Source organism: Schistocerca nitens, chromosome 4, assembly GCF_023898315.1.
Source record: "Schistocerca nitens isolate TAMUIC-IGC-003100 chromosome 4, iqSchNite1.1, whole genome shotgun sequence".
In the NCBI taxonomy this organism is placed as follows: Eukaryota; Metazoa; Arthropoda; class Insecta; order Orthoptera; family Acrididae; genus Schistocerca; species Schistocerca nitens.
This window is the reverse complement of record NC_064617.1, coordinates 433,254,913-433,281,606: the sequence shown is the minus strand read 5'-3', so window position 1 is coordinate 433,281,606 and position 26,694 is coordinate 433,254,913. Positions and strand designations below refer to the sequence as shown.

Here is a 26,694-nt window from a genome sequence, read left to right as displayed (position 1 = left end):
TGTAATTTTACATCAGAATCCTTAGTACATATTGACAGTTGTCATCTTGTGTTAATGTGTTTTTTGTCATACTAAATTTTCTGTGTATTATTTTACAGGGTTTAACAAAATTTCATTCTGATGAAGACAGCCTTGGTAAGTATCGAAACCTAGTACAAAGTACCAAACAGTTGTTTGCAACTGGTTGGCTGTAAAATTCTGTGTTGAATGTTTAAGGTTGCTGAGTACCAGCCATTCTTAAAACTGTAATACTTCTACCAGACAGGTGTCTAAGATATGTCAAAGTACAAATATGTAAGAAGAAAATTCTTAAACGCAGGTACAGCTGTTAATTTTAATAACCATTCGGAAGAAAAGGTTCTTTTGCCAAGTTATGTTAAATTCCATTCTAACATCAGACTGTGCTTGAAAGATCCAAAAACTTTTCAGTGCCTGGTTCCAAAAAATATTTCCTACAAAATTATTGCTTTATACAGGTAAAAGGAGCGATTAAATAAAGAGGAGTATGTTTGTATTTTGAGCCCACTAAAATTTTAGCTTACATTTTAATTTTCAGATTATGCATTTTGAGATTTTTTCAATGATGGGTTGGATAACTATAAGAACTGTATTGAAAAAAGGCATAAGAAGAAACTGGCTAATCTTAATATTAGTTTTCAAAGGTCTGAGCATAAATTTTTCATCAGAATTCTGGATAAGACTGAAATAGACTTTGGACCAGAAGAAACTGCCTTGTTCAAAAAATGGCTTAAACACTATGTAGTGTCTTACCTGTCAGATAAAAATGTTGTAGAAAATATCGTTTTGGATACTAAAATAGGCCTTGATAGCTTTAGGCGATTCTCGATAAATGAGGACGGATCATGATGTATGAACTATTTTTGAAAAAATGTCAGTATGAATGTGATAAAAAATTGATTAAAAATATTAATGTCATGCTAACAGGAAACAATGGCAATGTAAAGAAGTCTGACAAAGGGAATGCTATATTCATTGCTACTCAGGACGAATATGTTTCTGAAACATTGCAATTATTTGAGCAGAATAACGTTTCAGAGCTAGATGAGGATCGGGCCTCCATGATAGAAAAAGAAATTTGGCTTGCTGTTCACAGCGCTGGGCATTTACTTGAACAGTTTCATAGTAGATAGCTTATTAATATGAATCCGTAGGCCCCAAACTTCCGTTCCCAGTTTAAAGTACATAAAAGTCACCAACCTATATGTACGATTGTAAACAGTAAGAACAGTGAATATCGTGAGTTAGCAAGGTTTCTTCAGGAACAAATAATAAATTATTTGTTTTTCAGAATAATTATTCTGTCATAAATCGTAAAAATCTAGTCAGTAATATCGAATATCTGCAGTGTGACCAAGTAATTTGTTTTCATTAGATATTATGAACGTTTGTATTAAAGTAAAAGTTCATAGAATAACTGATAATGTTGAAAAAACCTATGCACTTTTTAAAAATGTATTTCTGATGTGCAAATCACTGACCTAATTCGTTTGTTAAGAATAGTAGTATAATACAACTATTTTGTTTTTAGTGCCAAACTAAACCACCAGCCTGACGGCCTGGAAATGCGTAACCCACTGGCAGGCCTCTTGGCTGATATTTTCATTAATTCACAGGAAGAGAATTCCTTCAATAATTTTTTAGCTGCTGTTATGTCTTATGCTCGATACGTAGATAACATTTTAACCATATACAGTGGTACAGTGGTTCCCCAGAACGAATTCTGCATTTGTTTGAAATTTTTAATAGTCTTCAAGAAAAATTCGGCTTCACTTGTGAATTAGAAAACAAAGAGCGTCAGCTTAATTACTTGAACTTTAGTACTACAGCTGACAAAGTCAGTCTCTTTTAGAAAGTTTCGAAAAGGCACTAATACAAGTCAAATTATGCTCACTAGTTCAGTGCTCCTCATTCCCATAAGGAACCATCTTTACATTCAGCCATTCATCATGAAGTTTCTGTAAATATGTCACGTGACATGCTCAGTGAATAGATGAATGTGATAATAACGGCTATGATGCCACTTTCACTGACAAGATCTTCAACGTTGAAACTGACGCTATAGTGACCACATTAGGTAGCAGTGCTGTTTCTTAAGGTAACCGGTACTAATATGTTTTCTGGATTCCAATTTTGGGCCTATTTCGTATAAAATTCGTCTTCTTCTGATTAAAAAGTATGGATTAAAACTTACCTTTTCCACGAACAATAACTTGCAAAAAATTCTGTGTCAGTATCTCAGATCCACAGTTGCTCCTATACACAAATCAGGAATGTATAATATCACTTGTGATACGTGTCCCGTTTAGTATACAGGACAAATTGGAAAGTCTTCTAGTGTCACGTAAAAGGAAAATTTATTGGGAGAAAGAGGTATAAATGTATACAATACCACTTTTGATAATCACCTGTTAATTTCCGGACACAGACCGAAATGCGATAAAGAAAATTCTGTTTTACATGGAGGAAAGAGACGTCATAGTCTCGATATATTCGAAGACCTGGAGATTTTGAAGCATATTTCTAAGAACGATGGCCTCATCCTCAATGAACAGATACAACAACTTTTTCAGTAGTTCCAATCTACTGCTTACGGAAATTTGATTCTTCTATTTTTACTATATTTTCCTGCCTCTGGTTCTGAAACGTTTTCGTCGAAACTCATAGACATGTGCTACTAGAGTTAAATTCATATGTATATTTTATGGACTGTACACCTGTTTGTAAAATTTTTCTTTATCATTCTGTTCTTTACGTAATAATTTCTGTAAAGCATAATAGATGGCTTATAGATGTACTTAATGTGCTTGACTGCTGTGTATTTTGTAAAATAAATTAAGCTCTGTTCCATTATATTTTGATTTTTGAAACTGTTGGGTGTTCAATTATTTCTGTTATAATGTTTTCAAATGGGCACCCGTCACTTTCCACGCCCAATAGGTGGCGCAACTTATATTGATTTCGTGGCAGGAACGTGAGTCACTAGGCCGATCAGTCTGTAGTTGCTCCTGGCTAGGGGCACGTGGCAAAGGCTGAAACGTTTTATTTTATCTTTGACTTGAGCATAGCTGATTTAGTTTCTGATCACTGGTTTTTCACAATGTAATTTTACGCAAGTAGCGTTTGTATATCATGACAGTTTTGATCTTGTGTTAATGTGTTTTTCGTCATATTGAATTTTCTATGTATTATTTTACAGGTTTGAACAAAATTTCATTCTGATGAAGACACCCTTAGTGGGTGTCGAAATCTAGGACAATGTACCAAACAGTTATTTGCAACCGGTTGGCTGGAGTCAAAAATCCTATTTACATGAATGTCTTCACAGAGATTTCAGTACTTTTTCAGTATTTTCACCTCACAGTACGAGGCATGAAAGTCGCCAGCTACGAAACACCAGCGTAACATTAGTATCTCAATGAAGTCGTGGATGCCTAACAGCTCCCACTGGCTGCTGCAGTTCGACATTTCCCTGCTGCGTTCTCCAGTTGCTATAGCCAGCAGTGAGTATATGTACAGCTTTTAATGTCTTCATAACTCGGTACGGAGTGACTTTCAAATGATGTACGTATTATTGCTGATATTAATTTATTGCTTATCAGCACTTCAAACGCAAAGAAATTAAGATGAATCTCCTCACGGGCGACTGCCTCATTACGGGCTGGACACATGCTCGGAATTGGCAACGAAGGAGAAGGAAACCCGTTGAGTTGTTTTCAAAGGAACTATCCCGCCATTCATCTTAAGTAGTCCACGGGAACACGGAAAAAATGAGTATGAATTGTCGGACGGATATTTGGTCCCCACACCTCCGCAACGTCAGTCCATTTTGTAGCCCAATGGCAGTAATTCTCTATACAAACTGGCCTACCTGAATACGTCTCCATATCGTTTGTGCAGTTCTCGTAAGCGGTCCAAGAAGACGAGTTGCTTGTAGAAGTGTAGCACGTTTCCGAGTAAGGGCAGAGTGGGAGGACCCGGCACCGACGTCCGCTGCCGGCTGGCCCACAGCCAGACAGCGAACGCCAGCAGCCCCGCACACAGCGACGCCAGAGACGCGCCAAGAACCGGCCAGACAGCCATGATGCAACGTTAATAACATCCCTACCGCCTGCTGCTTTGTATTTATACTGCCGGCAGACTCGATTAACCTTTGATAAACTGTGTGTAAAACGTTTTTTCGGTCTTCTTACTTATAGCGTTGTTTTCGACGTACCAGAAATTTCCTTGTGTTTTATTACACTGGCAAGAGGTTCTTCAAGAGCGAATGATTACACAACTGCATGTCACGTGTATCCTTGTGTCGACTGCTGTGATAGCAGCGACGCAAGAAAGGAAGTTGCGATGGCCGGTGCTTGGAATCCAAAGTGATCTGTACATAATACTTTCAGATTAATGGGGTTGTGAGGTGGCCTGCTCTGCTTCTGTGCCTGCTACAAGCAATTCCGTATGCACACTATTCCTACTCCCATAACGCACGCTAATTATCGTCTTCCTTTTAGTACTGGTGATCTCGAGGTCTGCGACCGAAGTGAGGCCGACCAGCGATGGCCGAATTCAGCGTTCACGAGGGCCACTGGAATCTGTCTGCCAGGAGGTGCGGCGCTGGGCGCTGTTACCACTGGCGTGCGGATCAGTACCTTCTTGGTTTAAGTTCCCATGGGACCAAACTGCTGAGGTCATCGGTCTCCAGGCTTACATACTACTTAAACTAACTTAACACTAAGGGCAACACACACATCCATGCCCGAGGTAGGATTCGAACCTGCGACCGTAGCAGCTGCGCGGTTCCGGACTGAGGCGCCTAGAAGCGCTCGGCCACAACGGCCGGCTATGTATGGTTAATTACGTAGCTAGGACCAATATATACTTTAGTTTCCCAACCAAAATAAATAAAGTACACTAATCCAACCTTCCTCTCCTGCATCTGTGCACTTTCCTTGTGTTTCAAGGGGAGGGGGGGGGGGGAGGGTGCGGTGCACTTGGGCTTTTTGTCCAGAAGAACCAAGTTTTGAGTCTCTGAAAGGGCACCGCCATTTTTAATTTTCCTCCAGTTCCAAGAGCCTCTGCTGGTATAATTGTGTTAAGAGGTGCACTGGGACTTTCCGTCCAGAAGAACCAGGGTTCGAGTCCCAGAAAGGTAACGCAATTTCCCGCCAGTTCCTGGTTGAGGGATGGCGTGGGATGTCGGCACAGCCCTGGGACAAAGACGTTCCCACCTTAATTCAAAGTTCCGGCAAAAAAAGAATGGTTCAATTGGCTCTAAGCACTACGGGACTTAACATCTGAAGTCATCAGTCCCCTAGAACTTAGAACTACTTAAACCTAACTAACCTAAGGACTCACACACATCTATGCCCGAGGCAGGATTCGAACCTGCGAGCGTAGCGGTCGTGCGGTTCCAGACTGAAGCTCCTAGAACCGCTCGGCCACACTGGCCGGCTTCCGGCCAAATTCGGAATTGCCACTAAATTCGAAATTCTGACCAAAACTGTAAATTCCTGCTTATGGGGTTAGTGGGGGAGGGGGAGGGATCGTGGAGGGAGGAGGTGTCTGGGACCCACGTGCAGACTAAGAAAAACACGTGACGTCATATATGGGGTGTGGGTGGACGTGGTTGGTGGGGTAATTAATTCTCAATTTAATTGATTTACTTATCAATTTGATATCAAAATAGCAGCCACGCCCCTTCTCCGTAATACTCCTACACATAATGAAACCACCTGCACCCACCTTGATCTGCTCCTCTATGTACAACTGTACGCAGTGTGACACCTTATGGAATGTGGAGAAGGCACTCCTAGTGGTGCCATCCTTAACTTCCCCTTTTATTCCATTCGCGAATGTTGCACATAATGAATGACAAAATGAGAGTACCTACATAATCTCAAATTGCTATGATCTCATCACCGTGATCTTATTGTCGTTGGTTTGGTCGTCATTGTCCACACAAGGCCGTCGAGCTGTACAACCCGCAAAGTAACTGCAATACACGTACATTTTAACACGCTAACCGTCTTCAAGCCTTGGTCCTCCTCTACCACTTTTATCAGCCACATTTGATTCCATAAATAAACTGACAATTGCTTGATACGTCAAGATGTGTCCTATCAACCGATAGTCAAGGTGTGCCATAAAATTCTATGTCCCCAACTAGATTCGCATCTCCTCATTTGTTATTCGACCTATCAACTAGTCTGCTATAGCACCAAATTCTAAAAGCACCTAATCATTTCTTGTTTGAGTTACTTATCGTCCTCATTACACTTCTGTAAAAGGCAACTCTCAAGACAAATGTATTCAAAAGTAACTCACAATTAAACTGATTTTAGACGTTGAAAACTACTGGTTTTCAAGTATGTCTTTTTGCTATTGCCAGTCTACATTCCATATGCTCTCTGCTTCGGTCATCATCATTTATTTTACTGTCCAAATAGCAAAATACATCTGATACTTTTATTTTCTCATTTCTTAACCCAATTTTTCTCATCATCACCTGAGTTAGTTCAGTCATGCTCAATGACTCTTGTTTTACTTTTGTTGATGTTCCTCTTATAATCTCTTTTAAAGACACTACCCACTCTGTTCAACTGTTCTTCTAAACCCCCAATCGTCTCTAACAATATATCATCAGGAAACCATAAAATTTTTATTTATTATCCAGGAACCTTCATTTCCTTTTCAAAATTCTGCTTGGTATCGTTTGCTGCTTGTCCAGTTTACAAACAGAATAACGTCGGGAAGAGACTAGTACCCTTTCTCTCCCTTCTTAATAGTGGCTTCCCGTTTATTTATTTCTCGTCTTATTACTGCTGTCTACTTTTGTACTAGTTACAAATACGTAACGTATCGCTCCCTGTATTTCATCCCTGCTATTATCAGAATTTCAGAAAGTGTTGTCCAAACAGTAGCGTTGCTTGTCCTCAGGAAATAAATAACGACTGTTTTCTCCCCTAGGTTTTAGCCAGCCCCTCCCAGTACCACCACAGCAAGGCCATGTTGAGAAATGTTACAAGGTCGTATCCCGTAATACACTACTGGCCATTAAAATTGCTACACCACGAAGATGACGTGCTACAGACGCGAAATTTAACCGACAGGAAGGAGATGCTGCGATACGCAAATTATTAGCTTTTCAGAGCATTCACACAAGGTTGGCGCCGCTGGCGACACCTACAACGTGCTGACATGAGGTAAGTTTACAACCGATTTCTCATACAGAAACAGCAGTTGACCGGCGTCGCCTGTTGAAACGTTGTTGTGATGCCTCGTGTAAGGAGGAGAAATGCGTATCATCACGTTTCCGACTCTGCTAAAGGTCGGAATGTAGCCTATCAAGATTGCGGTTTATCGTATCACGATATTGCTGCTCACGTTGGATGCCATCCAATGACTGTTAGCAGAATATGGATTCTGTGGGTTCAGGAGGGTAATACGGAACGCCGTGCTGGATCCCAATGCTCTTCTATCACTAGGAGTCGAGATGACAGGCATCTTATCCGCATGGCTGTAACGGATCGTGCAGCCGCGTCTCGATCCCGGAGTCAACAGATGGGGACGTTTGCAAGACAACGACCATATGCACGACGGATAACTTATAATATTCATGATCAGTATTAATTTGATCTCTTTTTTCACTGTGCCACACATAATGCAATTAGCGTACACGTTTTTAATTTTTGTATTTGGAGAATTTTGTAACAGTTAGGTTCTTCTTATGTTGTACAGTCTGTTTTGTTAATAATCACAGTTTAATTTTTCAAGAATAATTTTCTTTAAAATATAACCCATATCCATCATTCTTAGTAAAGTTCTGAATACTTTTGTCTAGTGTGCATTGCACCTCAAGCTACACGATGACACAGACTGTTTCTGACAAGAAAACAAATTTTGTAGGAAGTAGTTTATTTTTCTTTAGGTGCTGCATATGATGATTTCTATTTTCTTTCTAGACCATCACTACCCCAGACACAAAACAGCAGGCTGAGCATGAGGTGGGTTACTTTTATTTCTGGGCGAATTTCAGTTTACATTGTTATGAGAAAGCAGTGCATAGACAGAATTTTTGGTGGTGTGCTAAATAAGCAGATTAATTTACTGTGAACAGTGTAGGTAAATTCAAACAGTTGTCTTCTTCCGAGTACAGCAGTATTTTATTTCTGTCGATATTTCAAGTCAGTCGTTGCACTTTAGGTTACAGAACTTTCATAATGAACTATATTATTGAGTTTCAGTTAAATAGTTTTGACTGAGAACACATTTAGTTTCTTTGGCATATAATTAGAATCATTTTCACTATCTCAAATTCAGTATTTCATTAATATTAAACTTCTCTTTCACGACACTCTTCTCAAGCGCAACACAGGGCCAACCAACAGGCAATATTTCTCAGCAGTCGAACAAGATTTCTAAAGAACACGTTACATGAGGAGAAAGTTCCTGGAAGAAGAATACCGTGTATTTTCATTTACAGATAAAGTTTTTATAGGAAGCTTATACCCGGTATTTTTAACACTTTTCGGACTGACGCCTGTAACGAGCCCTGTAATAGACATTTAACGTATTTTATTATTCCATTTTGAAATGAGCGTAAGTATTCACTTTATGTGTACTAGAGTCTTCTTCTGAAATTACGTAAATTCTTCCAGAAAAGTACAGTTTTTCTAACTCTGAATAACTATACCGAGCATGATCATGTACCTAGGAAAAATAATGTATTCAAATTAAAACGGCTGCAATGCATAAAATCTTGTCAGCACTATAATTTGACGGTGTATATGTTACATTATTAATCCATCGCACGCCAAAACTCACTCAGTAAAATCAGATTAAGAAGAAATATTATCAAATACCATTTAAAGGTTAAAAGTATTCACGACAGGGAACATTTGTTAAGTAATTGAAGAAGTTCAGTTCATTTGCAAATATCAAGTGTTCGTTAGTGAAAGACTTTCTACCGCCCCGAGGTACAAGATAGAGCACGACCGATGTAGTATGATTTAACCTTTCACACGTAGCTATTTTTAAGAACATAGAGAATTCAACGTAGCTTACAGCACTCTAATTGAAGCATTAACAATATCTTTGAAATAAAGTTAATATATTACACAGAACTTACAGAATGTACAACTAGGGGGCTCCGAGCACTATGGGACTTAATTGCTGAGGTCATCAGTCCCCTAGAACTTAGAACTACTTAAACCTAACTAACCTATGGACATCACACACATCCATGCCCGAGGCAGGATTCGAACCTGCGACCGTAGCGATCGCGCGGTTCCAGACTGTAGCGCCTAGAACCGCTCGGCCACTCCGGCCGGCATTGTACAACTCATAAAGATTACAAACGCTACACACAACTCATCCACTCGTCTCGCACCAACGAAGACAGCAGAAAATGATAGAAACTGCTTATAATGGTACCTCGTGCGCATTCCTTCATGCGATTGTAAAGTCCCTCACTAAAATGGAACATCGACTGGGATACGTGTGATGTTCCTAGGCACACTATCCTCCACGCATAAAATTCCACTCCACTGAATACACAAGTTTCAATATTTTCTTGAAATAATGGTGTAGGAGTTTTGAAGGTTACTAACGTCCTTCGTTAATATTTCCACCCCTTCTGATTAATACCCGTCAATGTCTTTGAGAAAATTTAGTTAGAAAATAGTTCTAATTAATTCAAAAGGACTCCTTTTACCACAAAATGCGTATTTAAGCTACTACTGCAGGTCAGATGATGTTACCAACTACAATAAAAGTTAGATACTGAAGTTAATCGATAATTTTTCGTTTTTGACACTACATAACATGAAAAGTACCAATCGTCCCACATTGGGAACCAATAGTTAACTGATGTTTTTGTGTGGTCTTCAGTCCAGAGACTGGTTTGATGCAGCTCTCCATGCTACTCTCTCCTGTGCAACCTTCTTCATCTCCCGGTACCTACTGCAGCCTACATCCTTCTGAATCTGTTTACTGTATTCATCTCTTGGTCTCTCTCTACGATTTTTACCCTCCGCCCTGTCCTCCAGTACTAAACTGATGATCCCTTGATGCCTCAGAATATGCCCTACCAACCGATCCCTTCTTCTAGTCAAGTTATGCCACAAATTTCTCTTCTCTCCAATTATATTTAATACCTCCTCATTATTTATGTGATCTACTCATCTAATCTTCAGCATTTTTCTGTAGCACCACATTTCGAAAGCTTCTAGTCTCTTCTTGTCTAAACTATTTATCGTCCACGTTTCACTTCCATACATGGCTACACTCCATACAAATACTCTCAGAAACGACTTCCTGACACTTAAATCTAAGCTCGATGTTAACAAATTTCTTTTCTTCAGAAACGCTTTCCTTGCCATAGCCAGCCAATATTTTATATCTTCGTTACTTCGACAACCATCAGTTATTTTTCTTCCCAAATAACAACACTCGTTTTCTACTTTAAGCGTTTCATTTCCTAATCTAATTCACACAGCATCACCCTATTTAATTCGACTACATTCCATTATCCTCGTTTTGCGTTTGTTGATGTTCATCTTATATCTCCCTTTCAAGACGTGGTCCATTCCGTTCAGATGCTCTTCCAGGTCCTTTGCTGTCTCTGACAGAATTACAATGTCATCGGTGAACCTCAAAGTTTTTATTTCTGCTCCATGGATTTTAACTCCAGCTCCGAATTTTTCTTTTGTTTCCGAGTGTATCCCAGTCGACATTGTCAAAAGCTTTCTCTAAGTCTACAAACGCTAGAAACGTATGTTTGCCTTTCCTTAATCTGTTTCCTAAGATAAGTCGTAGGGTCAGTATTGTCTTATGTGTTCCAACATTTCTACTGAATCCAAACTGATCTTCCCCGAGATCGGCTTCTACCAGTTTTCCATTCGTATGTAATTAAATGAACTCAAGTACCAAAGATTATGCGGTTAAGGGGTTGATGTATGAATGAATGATGATAAAAAATGAAGGAAATATATTCATTCCAGTACCGTTTACACAAATCAAAAATAAAAATCTCAGAGGCCTGATACTGGATGTAGATACGACTCAGTTTTTAAGGGGAAGCAGGGAGGGACGAATCATCTCAGCATTATTAGTGATTCGTCATGTAGTGCTGTCGGCGGCAGGCGCTGAGTCGATCGGCGCATCGCCTCGGAGCTGTGTGGCGCGAGTCGGCTGCTACCAGCGGTGTCTGTGGCTTTGTGTAGAGGCCCGCGTACTACCTCCGCCTTGTCTGCCCCTTGTGCGTTGCGTGACCATAGCTGCAGTATCGGACGGCGGATGTTGGCGATGGATGGAAGAGACCCCAGGTCCCCTTTCTCACAATAATTTTCATTCCTCATTCACCTCTCAGCTCAATCGTTCCTCGAAATTTTCTTCTCTCGTGGCGTTGTCAGAGGCGGACTGAATTTGCAATTCCGCCCGATTACTGATCGCCGCTTCATGCCCACGCCTCTCCTGCTGGTTGGAAATTTCCTATCTTGCGTGGGCTTGCGTGTGACTCGAAAATTTGCGTCTTTCTCTGGATTTCACATTCTTACAATGTTTTTCTGCATTCTGAAATAGCTTTGAAAGTAGTCATACAACACTTTTTAGTAACTGCTGTCTCTGTGTTTGTCAGGACAGAGTCATGTTTCGGTTTCGTCTCAGTCTGCTGCCGTCCACGATTTATAATGAATGTTCTTAATGGCTAGAAAACATCTTCTTAATGCGGTTGACTTATTTCACACCCCTAACTCTGCGAATTCTTCGCGCTTTGCGTACATTCGTCCCAGTGCCTGTGGGGTGCTGGAATTGACAAGTTCGTGCATTCTAAGGCAGATAAACGACAGCTGCCAGGCTAGAAAAAATTCACTCCCTTTCACATGTGCATTCTCGACGTTCCATCTTAATAGAAATAGAACTTTCCTCTATGAATGGCTGCAGGGGTCCATCAGGTTTTGGTACACTTCTCCTTGTCCTCTAGGCTCTCCCAACGTGCCCATTGCCAAGCGAGGTGAGGGCGTCCGCAGGCAACCCCCAGTGTGGTTGCAGAATGGCTCCAGTGTCACATCTCCGGCGCTCGTCGTATGGGTTCCAGCCGGGTATCTCCTGGACCACTGGCAATGTGGGTCGGCAAAGGAGCCCCTGGGCGGAGGCAACACAGTACTTTTGGACACAGTGGATACATCAATTTTATCGTTCTATTCTTACCAGCTTTTGCAGCTTTCCATGATAAATTCGTGTTAAGGTTTGTTAGTTATTCTTCAGCGTAACATATATTTTATGTAAAACCTGCTAATCACAAAAAACATGTTTCAGACACGTAACACTGTGAATCTGTATTTAGTTTTAGTACAACAGTGTATACGTATCTGAGTGTACTGGATCAGATATCCCAGAAATTGTTCTGAGTATCTTACCTGTAATATCCACTGAAGTAATGTGATTATTAGTAGGTAACCAGATGATGTTGCAGTAACGAATAAATTCTGCAGGAAAATAACACATAACTTCATTTTATCCATTACACATTGGTTGTGCAGAAATCTAAAACTATATTAAGTGATGACTTGGATCAGCGCCAAACAATGTCACAGGGCATCTGCGAGAGATGCGACATGATGCTTGCAGTAGGAATCTCATGGAATTCAGGGGTCTGATTAACACTATCTATTTGTAAATCAGCCTAACTACTACACTGAAGGCTCATTCTGAACATTAGAAAAAGCAAACGAGGCAATTGATGGCACAACAGCGAACTGATTGAGGACTCCTCTTTGAATACAAAAACATTGGTTTTTAAAGAATCGTGTCGGCTTACCATTTCTCCCTTTCTGTAGCTGACCCACCAATCCACTACACTTCACAAGCTTCGGCCAGTCTGACGATTCCTTATACTCATCCAGGGCACCTCTCGCCAACCACATTTAAATTCCTCCGCAACTTCTACTCGGTAGGTGGGGACGCTTCTGCGTTTCGCATTAACAGACTCCACGTTTGGTATCATCAGCGTTCAGCTGAAAGCTTAACGTCACTGCTACTCGCATTATGGCTAGCAACAACTGTGCTTTACGTCACTTGGCCCGGCCCTCCGCCCTTCTTTTGTGGGTGGGGACTGCTGTAGTAGCACTCTGACCTTTGTAAACCCACTGACGTCGCAGTTCCCGGGAGCAAATACCAACCTTGCTGCCTCTGTTAAGACTTATCGTTTCGTGACCATCCTCTACAGTGCCGAACTTTAGCCCCAGCGCGTGGTCCAGGCCAACCGCATGGTTGGGAATTCCATGTTGACACTGTGCCGAGGACTGTGCTTTGTGTCAATGAAGGAGATTCGTATCCTCGGAGTGCTAAAGATGGCGGACTTTGTGACATCATAATGGAAGACGTTTCATAGTTCATGTAGAAATTAATAACAGCTAGAGGAATTATGATACCTTAAAAAGAAACATGTACATTGCCATTATTTGCACGACGATTCTGATGGTGTATTCAGATTTTCAATAACTTTACTAGTTTAAAGTTTAGTATCTGTCTGTAAGTTATACAAGTAACAGCCAGCAACGAATTTCCAAAATCTAAACGGTTCATCCGATTTTGTCGATCGACATGTCTTTAGACAGCTATTAATATAAACCTAAATTGTTATGAATTATAGGCATGTAACTTTAATAGTACATGAGTTACTGGAGATCAAAATGGCAGATTACTGTTGATCGTGTCAGACCATAAGTACTACACAGTTACACGAAAAAAAAATATCAGTAGCATCATGCTTATAAATATATTTATTCGTCTATGTCTTTGCTTACATCTGATATATACTATTCATGAAGAAATTGGTTAAATAATTACTGTGTTTAGAAAGTACAGAAGCATTAGGCTACTGTCCTAACTTTGTTTCTATTCCTTTGATATATGTGTATTTAATTTGTTTATGTATATAATAATGTGTGTTAGAGCATGTTTATGGTCCAGCCATAGGAATATTTATTTAATTTCAAGTTATTTAAATGTAAATCCAGTATTTCGTATGTGTTTCATTGTGTTTGTGAGTGTGCGTTGGCTTGGAGACATGGCTGGAGTGCTTCAGCCAATCACTGCGCTCGTTACTATGGTAGACGACTACCGAGGTCAATAGAGAGATTGTATGGAAGTGGGGGATGATTATCGGGTGGCACAGGACACAGGGGAGTGCTGGATGGGAAGGCGAGACAGACGGTCTCAGGAAATACTTGGAGAGTGTTGATAAGTTTGCGCGTGATAGCGGGAGATTGAAATATTTCGTAGTGCCCGCTTTTGCACTTGTGAGATGTCTGTGGCTTCTGCCGTGAAGATGTAGTATGCATTTAGAAGAGAATATCTCGCGAGCTATGTTGTTGTTCATAACCACTTACGAGTTATAGGAATCTATTGTTTCCCTGTTACTCAACTTATATTTCATTTAATTGTTGGACAATTAACACGAATAAGCGTTTTGCAGAAATAATCGGCATTCTTAAAAGTACTTCTGCTATCGAAATCATCATTTAAGTCGTTCAAATAAGACCTGCTGATTTTATTTAATTGATATCTTTCATTTATAAATTTCTATGTTACAATCAAAATTCGCAACTGCCTAGTGATAGGAACCCTGGACCATTCGATTCATGTGCATATTCATGTTGTATACTGTAGACTCAGCAGTATTTGGCTCGTAATGCGGCAACTACGTATCGCACCCCTAGATGACGACACGAGCCAAACGTTTAACATTTCAACTCTGAGTCTCAGAGTATGTTGTTGCGGGCCGCATTTTTTTTTTTTTTTTTTTTTTTTAAGCCTGCAGTTGGAGGTTTCTCGTCCAGGATTTGTGTCCCGCAAAGTGGTATTTCCTTTGCTCTCTGTTATTCAGCGTGCTATGAGAAGTGTAAAAGCCTTTGAAAAACGAGTAGAGATTTCTGTAGAATGAACCTCTCACAAAACTCAGTGTGAGATTGTTTTTTTTTCGCAGTTAGGTTTCTGGTTGGTTCAAATGGCTCTGAGTACTATGGGACTCAACTGCTGAGGTCATTAGTCCCCTAGAACTTAGAACTATTTAAACCTAACTAACCTAAGGACATCACAAACATCCATGCCCGAGGCAGGATTCGAACCTGCGACCGTAGCGGTCTTGCGGTTCCAGACTGCAGCGCCTTTAACCGCGCGGCCACTTCGGCCGGCGGTTTCTGGAATTAGTGTAATTTTCACATGTAACACAGTCTATTGATATAGGTCCTAATCTATCACGTTAAAGGCAATTTTCGTGGGGGTTCAGAGTCCAAACGACGAGTTGAGTGCATGAAACGGTAGCGGTCAGACCGTTTAACAGATAGCGGTAACCGGAAGCAGCTACAGTTACATCAGGTGACTTCTCCAGTGGCGGAAGCAGATCAATAGCAGGACGACGGCCGCGTCTTCGAGTACTACAGGGCAGTCTTCATTGTCGACATCCACTACAACCGACGGTATTGCCGTGGCAGAGGGAACCATCTCAGATCAGATAAGTGCCTGCGCAAATGGAAACATAGTGTTTAACTCCGAAGTTCAAGCTCCATTTATAGATCTCGCGAATACAAAACAGTCACCTTGTATGTTCGACACGCAGGTCGCCGAAGTGGCGTCAAATCGAAAGACCTGCACCAGGCGGTCTACCCGACGGGAGGCCCTAGCCACACGACATTTCCATTTCCAATACCTTGTATGTGTAATTCTGAAAACGGATGTGAGCCGGTTAGTTCGAAATCAGAGCGCGAAAGTGTAACTAGTAGGAATTCAGGCAAGGGGAATGAATATGTGGGTGATATGATGTCTCAGCTAATACAAATTATCCAGGGATTGGGAAATAATATGATTAAAATGGCAAATAATATCAGTACAATTCGAACAGATATGGCTACATTGCGAAAGATATGGGCACATTGCGAACTGTTACTGATACAATTCGGACTGATATGGGTACAAGAAGAAATGAAATAAGTTCCGCTATGAAAGAGGTAGTTGAAAAAATTATGGGTAACCTTGAAAAAGCATCATCATCATCATCATCATCATCATTTAAGACTGATTATGCCTTTCAGCGTTCAGTCTGGAGCATAGCCCCCCTTATACAGTTCCTCCATGATCCCCTATTCAGTGCTAACATTGGTGCCTCTTCTGATGTTAAACCTATTACTTCAAAATCAGTCTTAACCGAATCCAGGTACCTTCTCCTCGGTCTGCCCCGACTCCTCCTACCCTCTACTGCTGAACCCATGAGTCTCTTGGGTAACCTTGCTTCTCCCATGCGTGTAACATGACCCCACCATCTAAGTCTGTTCGCCCTGACTGCTACATCTGTAGAGTTCATTCCCAGTTTTTCTTTGATTTCCTCATTGTGGACACCCTCCTGCCATTGTTCCCATCTACTAGTACCTGCAATCATCCTAGCTACTTTCATATCCGTAACCTCAACCTTGTTGATAAGGTAACCTGAATCCAGCCAGCTTTCGCTCCCATACAACAAAGTTGGTCGAAAGTTGGTTGAAAAAGCAATTGATGATAAATTAAAAAGTGTCCAAGTAGATATGGGGAAAATCGCAGACGAAGTGGTAACAGTAAAATCTAAAATCGAATCATTAGAAAAAGATCTTGGGGAAAAAGTGGATAAGATACAGAAAGAACTTGGAGGCGAACGACTCTATAAAAGTGAAAGATGCACATAAAACCAACATAAATCTAGCAATTACTGACACTGACAACCGTTTAGGTGAGGGGGACAAAGAAATAAAATATGTTAAATGGCATTTGCAGGGAGACCCACAGTGTTGGGCAAATGTTAAATGTGCGAATCGTATGAAGAGTTCGAAAAGTGTTTTTGAATAAATTTTGGAGCGAGGCAAAACAGACACGGATCCCAAATTAATTTTTAAATGGGTGGAGTACAGGTACGGTAATGGCACGATGAAAGATTTTTGGAAGCGCGAACTTGGCAAGCTTAAGCATGTGAAACATCCGTTGGGGGTTTTAACGAAAACCACCACGCTAAAAAGGCGATTAGCCAAAAATTTGAAGTCGGATCTTGTCAAATGGTTCAAATGGCTCTGAGCACTATGGGACTCAACTGCTGTGGTCATCAGTCCCCTAGAACTTAGAACTACTTAAACCTAACTAACCTAAGGACATCACACACATCCATGCCCGAGGCAGGATTCGAACCTGCGACCGTAGCAGTCGCACGGTTCCGGACTGCGCGTCTAGAACCGCGAGACCACCGCGGCCGGCGGGATCTTGTGATTCCGTGTACGATTTTCTAAAATTTATAGGAAAATTAGAGAGGGCTTTGAAGTTCAAACCTCAGAGAAAACCGAGAATCCTAATAATTATCACCAACGTAATAATCGTGAGAGAAGTCAAAGGAATTCTCTACATCTACACCTACATCTATACTCGGCAAGCCACCTGACGGTGTGTGGCGGGGGTACCTTGAGTACCTCTATCGGTTCTCCCATCTATTCCAGTCTTTTATTGTTCGTGGAAAGAAGGATTGTCGGTATGCCTCTGTGTGGGCTCTAATCTCTCTGATTTTATCCTCATGGTCTCTTCGCGAGATATACGTAGGAGGGAGCAATCTACTGCTTGACTCCTCGGTGGAGGTATGTTCTCGAAACTTTAACAAAAGCCCGTACCGAGCTACTGAGTGTCTCTCCTGCAGAGTCTCTCACTGAAGTTTATCTGTCATCTCCGTAACGCTTTCGCGATTACTAAATGATCCTGTAACGAAGCGCTCTGCTCTCCGTTGGATCTTCTCTATCTCTTCTATGAACACTATCTGGTACGGATCCCACACTGCTGAGCAGTATTCAAGCAGTGGGCGAACAAGCGAACTGTAACCTACTTCCTTTGTTTTCGGATTGCATTTCCTTAGGATTCTTCCAATGAATCTCAGTCTGGCATCTGCTTTACCGACGATCAACTTTATATGATCATTTCATTTTAAATTACTCCTAATGCATACTCCCAGATAATTTATGGAATTAACTGCTTCCAGTTGCTGACCTGCTATATTGTAGCAAAATGATAAGGGATCTTTCTTTCTATGTATTCGCAGCACATTACACTTATCTACATTGAGATTGATTTGGAATTCCCTGCACCATGAGTCAATTCGCTGTAGATCCTCCTGCATTCCAGTAAAATTTTCCATTGTTACCACCTCTCGATATACCACAGCATCATCCGCATAAAGCCTCAGTAAACTTCCGATGTCATCCACAAGGTCATTTATGTATATTGTGAAAAGCAACGGTCCTACAACACTCCCCTGCGGAACACCTGAAATCACTCTTACTTCTCAAGACATCTCTCCATTCAGAATGACATGCTGCGTTCTGTTATCTAGGAGCTCTTCAATCCAATCACACAGTTGGTCTGATAGTCCATATGCTCTTACCCTGTTCATTAAACGACTGTGGGGAACTGTATCGAACGCCTTGCGGAAGTCAAGAAACACGGCACCTACCTGGGAACCCGTGTCTAGGGCCCTCTGAGTCTCGTGGACGAATAGCGCGAGCTGAGTTTCACACGATCGTCGTTTTCGAAACCCTTTCTGATTCCTACAGAGTAGATTTCTAGTCTCCAGAAAAGTCATAATACTCGAACATAATACGTGTTCCAAAATTCTACAACTGATCGACGTTAGAGATATACGTCTATAGTTCTGCACATCTGTTCGACGTCCCTTCTTGAAAACGGGGGTGACCTGTGCCCTTTTCCCATCCTTTGGAACGCTGCGCTCTTCTTGAGACCTACGGTTACACCGCTGCTAGAAGGGGGGCAAGTTCCTTCGCGTACTGTGTGTAAAATCGAACTGGTATCCCATCACGTCCAGCGGCCTTTCCTCTTTTGAGCGATTTTAATTTTTTCTCTATCCCTCTGTCGTCTATTTCGATATCTACCATTTTGTCATCTGTGCGACAATCTAGAGAAGCAACTACAGTGCAGTCTTCCTTTGTGAAACAGCTTTGGAAAAAGACATTTAGTATTTTGGCCTTTAGTCTGTCATCTTATGTTTCAGTACCATTTTGGTCACAGAGTGTCCGGACATTTTGTTTTGATCCACCTACCGCTTTTACATAAGACCATAATTTCTTAGGATTTTCTGCCAAGTTAGTACATAGAACTTGAATTTCGAATTCATTGAACGCCTCTCGCATAGCCCTCCTCACACTACATTTCGCTTCGCGTAATTTTTGTTTGTGTGCAAGGCTTTCGCTATGTTTATGTTTGCTGTGAAGTTCCCTTTGCAGTTTTCTAACTCGGTTGTTGTACCACAGTGGCTCTTTTCCATCTCTTACGATCTTGGTTGGCACGTACTCTTCTAACGCATATTGTACGATGGTTTTGAGCCTTGTCCACTGATCCTCAACACTATCTGTACTTGAGACAAAACTTTTGCGTTGAGCCGTCAGGTACTCTGAAATCTGCTTTTTGCACTTTTGCTAAACAGAAAAATCTTCCTACCTTTTTTAATATTTCTATTTACGGCTGAAATCATCGATGCACTAACCGCTTTATGATCGCTGATTCCCTGTTCTGCGTTAACTGTTTCAAATAGTTCCGGTCTGTTTGTCACCAGAAGGTCTAATATGTTATCGCCACGAGTCGGTTCTCTGTTTAACTGATCAAGGTAGTTTTCAGATAAAGCACTTAAAAAAATTTCACTGGATTCTTTGTCCCTGCCACCCGTTATGAACGTTTGAGTCTCCCAGCCTATATACGGAAAATTAAAATCTCCACCCATAACTATAACATGGTGGGGAAATCTACTCGAAATATTTTCCAAACTATCCTTCAGTTGCTCCGCCACAAGAGCTGCTGATCCAGGGAGCCTATAGAGACATCCAATTACAATGTCTGAGCCTGATTTAACCGTGACCTACACCCAAATTATTTCACATCTCGGATCTCCAGGGAGAAAATAGCTGGAATGAGCAGAATGGTAGGAGAACGAACGGGAGAGATAACTTCTGTGAACAGGACCCAAGTAAAGAAGGCAGATTTGATGGGGGAAATTCGCGCGAAGTGCAATCGCGTAACAACCGGTCGGGAAACTGATGTTCGCCACATCTCAGGTCTGGGGATGGTGATCTGAGCAGGAAATGAAAAGGACTGGAGATAATGGTAATGGTAGCAATGTTGATAGGGTTCAAGAAAGGCAACAGATTTGTAATATGGAGTATGTTAAAGAGTAAGGCTATATAGGTTGCTCTTCAATAAAAGCAGGCGCGAATGGCGGAAACTTATATTTGTGAGAGATTTAAGTAAAAGTAATGGGAATGATGTAAGTTGTGAATGTGTAATGAATGAGTATGTGAGTGGTGATGAATGGTAAGATTCATTGGTTGAAAAAGAAGTTAAAGAGGAGATGAGTCTTGTGAAAGCAAATTGTGTCGAGAGTTATGAAAAGGTATTAGCAAATAATAGCAATTGCAGTAAGGAATGTGCTGTAGTTGCAAGTATTTGTGAGTCGGCGAAAAGCGTCGATGTTAGTGAAGGTCGCGTAACTTTGGTCTCTCCAGCTGCAAGTGAGGGTGATGGTGTTTCGGCGGGAGGTGTCAATATTACTAAGGGAGGCTTAGCATTCGTCTCGCCAGCAGTTGAAGTTAAAAAATGTATCGGCGGGGGTAGATGATTTCTGTTTAAAGGAACAGAGATATGGTAGTTTATGTAATGATGTAAAAACTACTGGTATTGATACTTTGGAGGAAGGAATTTACCGGTTTCTAGTCACGAATGAACGCGAAACGACACTTATTGATGAATGAGTGGATCTAAAACTTTTGTCAGAGTGTGATTGTGAGAATGTATGTAGAGTAGGATCGGGGGTTAATCTGGATGAAAAGTGTGTAGAAATGGAGAAATGGCAGTGTGTTCTGATTTTTGTCCGATCACAGCGGAATGTAGCTAGTCTGGAAGTCCCAAAATGGTACGACAAGGTAGCAGCAATTTGTGTAATGTAGTGGCGAAGGATAAAGCTGTGTACGATTTACGTAAAGTTAATTTGTCGACGAAGGAAAGTAAGATTTCTGATGTGAATTTATGTAGTGATTTAAATAGTGTATCAGCAGATATGGTTGCTGAGGTGAAAATTTATGGTGATGGTGGCTTAGGCATCGATGTATTATTTCAGGAAGATAAAATGTTTAACAGTGAATTGACGTGTAGATTTGTTGGAGATGGAAGTGTCGATATTTTGAAGGGGAAAAACAGTAAAGTTGTGGAAGTTGTGGGTAGTGAGTCGGCGAAAGGTGTGTAAGAACTAACAGAAAATTTAGAGAGGGCTGAAGTAAACAGTGTAGATGGAGATAGTTTGTGTAATGAAGTTCATACGAATTGGTACATGAAGGAGGAGTGTGATTTTAGTGTGACCGATTGGCGTTGGTACGGTAGAACGTTATGGTCGTTAGTGCCGTATATGCGGAAACGGGAGACGTTTAAAATTGCTAGAGGTTTAGAAAATATTTAGGAAGGAATGAATTGGGGCGAAGAAAATATTTAATGAATTATTTTGGAATGAACATGAAACTGGAGGATGGATAAAACAGGATGTGTGTACGATAGAATTGGAAGAGACGGGACGAGACGTAGAAAATGATTTATTAAAGGAGAGATATTTAGAACGAAAGGAAATGGTAAATGTACAGCCAATTATCAGAATTAAAGTTGGCAAAGAAATGGTAGATACACTTCTAGATTCAGGCAGTAATGTGTCAGCGGTGTCGGAAAGTTTTATGAACATTATCAAAAATAGGAAACTAGTAATCTTCCCAGCCACTAGCGTTCAGATTAAAACGGCAGTTGGTCGTTTGAGTAAGCCAGTAACACAACAAATACTTTTAGTATACAAAGACAGTAACTTGTTCTCGAAAGAACAGTTATTGTTGATGACCGTGCAGCTTTTCCCTGAAATAAATGATGACTAACTGCCAACCTCAGCTGCTGATAGGTGTTGTTGTTATACCTCGATGTGGACAGCTGAAAATGTGTGCCCCGACCGGGACTCGAACCCGGGATCTCCTGCTTACATGGCAGACGCTCTATCCATCTGAGCCACCGAGGACACAGATGAATAGGACGACTGCAGGGACTTATCCCTTGCACGCTTCCCGTGAGACTCACATTCCCAACTGTCCACAATTCTACATATGTATTGTACCTTATAGACATTTGCCCACCCACTCATTACTCGCGCACGCGCTGGCGATTCCCGTAAGAGTTAGGGCAACCTGTGCGCATTCGCACAGACAAAGGTCAATGGCTGGGTAGCCTTTAACTATATATACAAAGACAGTAACTTGTTCTCGAAAGAACAGTTATTGTTGATGACCGTGCAGCTTTTCCCTGAAATAAATGATGACTAACTGACAACCTCAGCTGCTGATAGGTGTTGTTGTTATACCTCGATGTGGACAGCTGAAAATGTGTGCCCCAACCGGGACTCGAACCCGGGATCTCCTGCTTACATGGCAGACGCTCTATCCATCTGAGCCACCGAGGACACAGATGAATAGGGCGACTGCAGGGACTTATCCCTTGCACGCTTCCCGTGAGACTCACATTCCCAACTGTCTATAAGGTACAATACATATGTAGAATTGTGGACAGTTGGGAATGTGAGTCTCACGGGAAGCGTGCAAGGGATAAGTCCCTGCAGTCGTCCTATTCATCTGTGTCCTCGGTGGCTCAGATGGATAGAGCGTCTGCCATGTAAGCAGGAGATCCCGGGTTCGAGTCCCGGTCGGGGCACACATTTTCAGCTGTCCACATCGAGGTATAACAACAACACCTATCAGCAGCTGAGGTTGTCAGTTAGTCATCATTTATTTCAGGGAAAAGCTGCACGGTCATCAACAATAACTGTTCTTTCGAGAACAAGTTACTGTCTTTGTATATATAGTTAAAGGCTACCCAGCCATTGACCTTTGTCTGTGCGAATGCGCACAGGTTGCCCTAACTCTTACGGGAATCGCCAGCGCGTGCGCGAGTAATGAGTGGGTGGGCAAATGTCTATAAAGTACAATACATATGTAGAATTGTGGACAGTTGGGAATGTGAGTCTCACGGGAAGCGTGCAAGGGATAAGTCCCTGCAGTCGCCCTATTCATCTGTGTCCTCGGTGGCTCAGATGGATAGAGCGTCTGCCATGTAAGCAGGAGATCCCGGGTTCGAGTCCCGGTCGGGGCACACATTTTCAGCTGTCCACATCGAGGTATAACAACAACACCTATCAGCAGCTGAGGTTGTCAGTTAGTCATCATTTAAATACTTTTAGAATTTAAATGTGGAGAAAATAAATTCGAAGTAGAATGTTTTGTAGTCAGTGGTCTAGTAAAGGTGGTAACTTTAGGAACTTACTTCCTATGCAAATACAATACTTCGCTTAACTGTGTAGGGAAACGCCTAGAATTTGAATTTCAGAATGAAAAAGGACAAGTAAAATTTAAAAGACCTTTAACAAGTGAAAATCAGATTGCTCATTCCATAGTTACTAAGGGTTGGAGTGAGGAAGTCGATGTGCACAACAGAATTAAGGAAGTGATTGATGCAGTCAAGGGTGTACCAGAAGGGCAAAAGAAAGAGATATGTTGGTTGTTGCTACGAGGAAAATGGTTCAAATGGCTCTGAGCACTATGGGACTCAACTGCTGAGGTCATTAGTCCCCTAGAACTTAGAACTAGTTAAACCTAACTAACCTAAGAACATCACAAACATCCATGCCCGAGGCAGGATTCGAACCTGCGACCGTAGCGGTCTTGCGGTTCCAGACTGCAGCGCCTTTAACCGCACGGCCACTTCGGCCGGCCGTTGCTACGAGGACGTATTCTCGGATCGAACTGGTAAAGTTACCGATTTCGAGTACTCTATAAAAGTGAAACCTCACGAACCAATAAAGTGCAAACTGTATGTAATACCTATAGATAATAGGGATGCCATCAGAGTTCAATTAAAACAAATGTCGGATTTGGGTATAGTCGAAGAATGTAAGAGCGATTACTGCACTCCTATCGATGTTGTTAAAGAAACGTGATAACTCGGTCAGAATTGTATTAGATGAGAGAAAAATAAATAAAGTAATTGTAAGGGAATTAGACCAGCCTGGCAATATGGTGGAACTGCTGCAGAATTTAAATAATATCAATTTATTCTCCAGTGTTGATCTGACATCGGGATTTTTTCCGATCCCGTTGGCAGAGAAAAGCAGACGTTACATTTCTTTCCTTTTTGAAGGGTGAAGCTACCGGTTTAGGGTAGTAACATTCGGGGTTACAATTTCTGTGGCAGTTTTTGTAAGAACATTGAGCCATATGCTGGAGGAGAGTCTAATGAGAAAAACTCGTGATATACGTAGATGATACATTGATCGCTACAGAAATCTGGATTAAGCATTGTCGAGTTTTGGAGGAGGTACTCATGGCTCTGAGACGAGGTGGAATGACTTTAAAGCTCTCAAAATGTGAGTTTGTTGGAGCAGAAATTCAATTTCTGGGGCATATCCTTACTTCGGAAGGAATTTTACCTAGTTCCGAAAAATTAAAGTCCATTTTCGAATCTAATATACCCAAAGGTAGGAAACAACTGAAGTTATTCTTAAGCTTGTGCGGTTTCTACAGAAAATTCTTGGGGGAGGAAGGAATGAATATTCCGAATTTAGGCAAATTGTTGAAGAAAAATGCAGTTTGAAGGTGGGCCGAGGAATGTGAAACTGAATTCCAGGATATAAAGGATCAATTGTGCAATAATAAGATGTTGTACTAGCCAGATATGAATCTCCCTTTCAGTTTATCGTCGGACAGTTCGGGCTATGGAATAGGTTGTGAGGCACTTCAGGAAAAGCTAGTCGATGGAAAAATTTAACACCGTAGTGTGGCACTCTCCAGCCGCATGCTAAATAAGCACGAACGGTGATACAGCCTATCGGAGAAGGCAATGCTCATGACTGTGCGTGGATTTAAGAAATTCCGCATGTATTTAGAGGGTAGAAAAGTCACGGTGTTGTCCGACCACAAGGCGCTTAGTTATCTGCAGAACTGCAGGATACTGAACGACCGCTTAATGCGTTGGGCAATGCTCTTGCAGAAATTCGAATATGAAATCCGCTACATCAAGAATAAAGAAAATTGTGTTGCCGATGCTCTGTCCAGATTACCAGTGGGGGCGGAAGACCATGGAAGGGAGGAGCCGAACGAATTTAAGCTACTTTATGTGAAGAGTGTAGCGGGGGAGAAAGAAATTCGAGCTGTGTGCAAAGATATGCAGCGAGCACAAAACGACGATCCTAACTGAAACACATTAAGGAAATTTCGACAGCAAGGGATACGAGAAAGTCCCATACATTTTAAGATACACAAAGGAGTGTCATTCCGGCGGAAAGATGAAGAGACGGACAAATGGAGACTGTGTTTTCCCAATAGTATGTGGAACAATTAATAGATTGCGTCCATTTAAGTCACGGACATTACGGGTCCGAAAAGTGCACCGAAATAATCGAGGAATAGACCCACGTAAATAGCCTAGCCAGACGGGTCCACGTGCGGCTGGCTGCGTGCGACCGTTGATAACGGGTCAAATACTGCACGACCGCGCAACACGGGGAAATGGAAAGCATTATACCCAATAAAAGTGGGCGAGTTACTGGCTGTGGACACTTGTGGCCCACTACCCACAGGACGCGGCGGCATGAAGTACATCTTTGTTGTGGTGGACGTATTCCCTAAGTTCATTAAACTGTTTCCGATACGGAGGATACTCTGATCACCAACCTGGAGAAAGATTTCTTCAAGAATATTGTAAAACCAGTACGGTTGTTGTCTGACAACGGATCACAGTTTACTTAGAACGACTGCAACACTTTCATGAACGAACAGGGTGTGCAACATATCCGTATACCCGTCTACCACCCAGCAAGCAACCAGTGTGAACGGTTTATGCGGGAAGTAGGACGTTTATGTAGGACGTATGCCAGCAATCGTCATTCCAAGTGGGTGGAATACGTGCGCGCGTTTGAGGACGTACTCAACAGCGTAAAAAGTAAGGCTACGGGGTACTCACCTTTGGAAGTCATGACCGGGGTGAAATCAAAGTTCTAGCTCACAGAAACGGTAGAATTTCCGCCGCCAAAAGCTGAATCGGCTGCTGAAAGAGAGAAGGCAGTAACGGCCCGCAAGAAAAAGTTAGCCGCTGAAAGGAAAAGGCGACACGTTCGGCGATACAAACCGATGAAGTACAAAGTGAGGGACATAATGCTTGTATGCACAAAAGAGCGTTCCAGCGATGTGGACGAGGAGAATTATTCGAGATATACTATGGGCCATTTGTGGTGGCAGAGTGTCCTCACCCAAATGCATACCGATTAAAATACCCTGTCTCAGGAAAACTTTTGGGGCTAACATATGAGACGGAGTTGAGGTTATATATAGAGAAAGGGGAGAAATTAAAAGCTGTTCTAACCTGTAATTTGCGGAAGTAATTTTGGAGGGATAATTTTATATCTTTTACTTGGGGATTCATTGGTAATTTGTTAGTTTATTGTGGCAGTGTACGTGTTCAAGAAAGGGAAGTCTAGGCACTGAGGATCGTGTAGGTCAGTGACCTCGTGGATGTAAGTAAAATATGTGTTGATTTATGCTTTGTATA

The 26,694-nt window shown here is 41.6% G+C and overlaps 1 protein-coding gene across 1 annotated transcript in view; it reads left to right on the top strand.

Annotated features, from left to right (window-relative positions):
• The first annotated feature begins 3,436 nt into the window (after positions 1-3,436).
• LOC126252358 (cytochrome P450 4c3-like) overlaps positions 3,437-26,694 on the top strand; it is a 74,591-nt gene continuing 51,333 nt past the window's right edge. The window contains exon 1 of the mRNA XM_049953249.1: positions 3,437-3,521. Within this exon, the coding sequence (XP_049809206.1) occupies positions 3,437-3,521 (85 nt within the window). The remainder of the gene's footprint in view (positions 3,522-26,694) is intronic.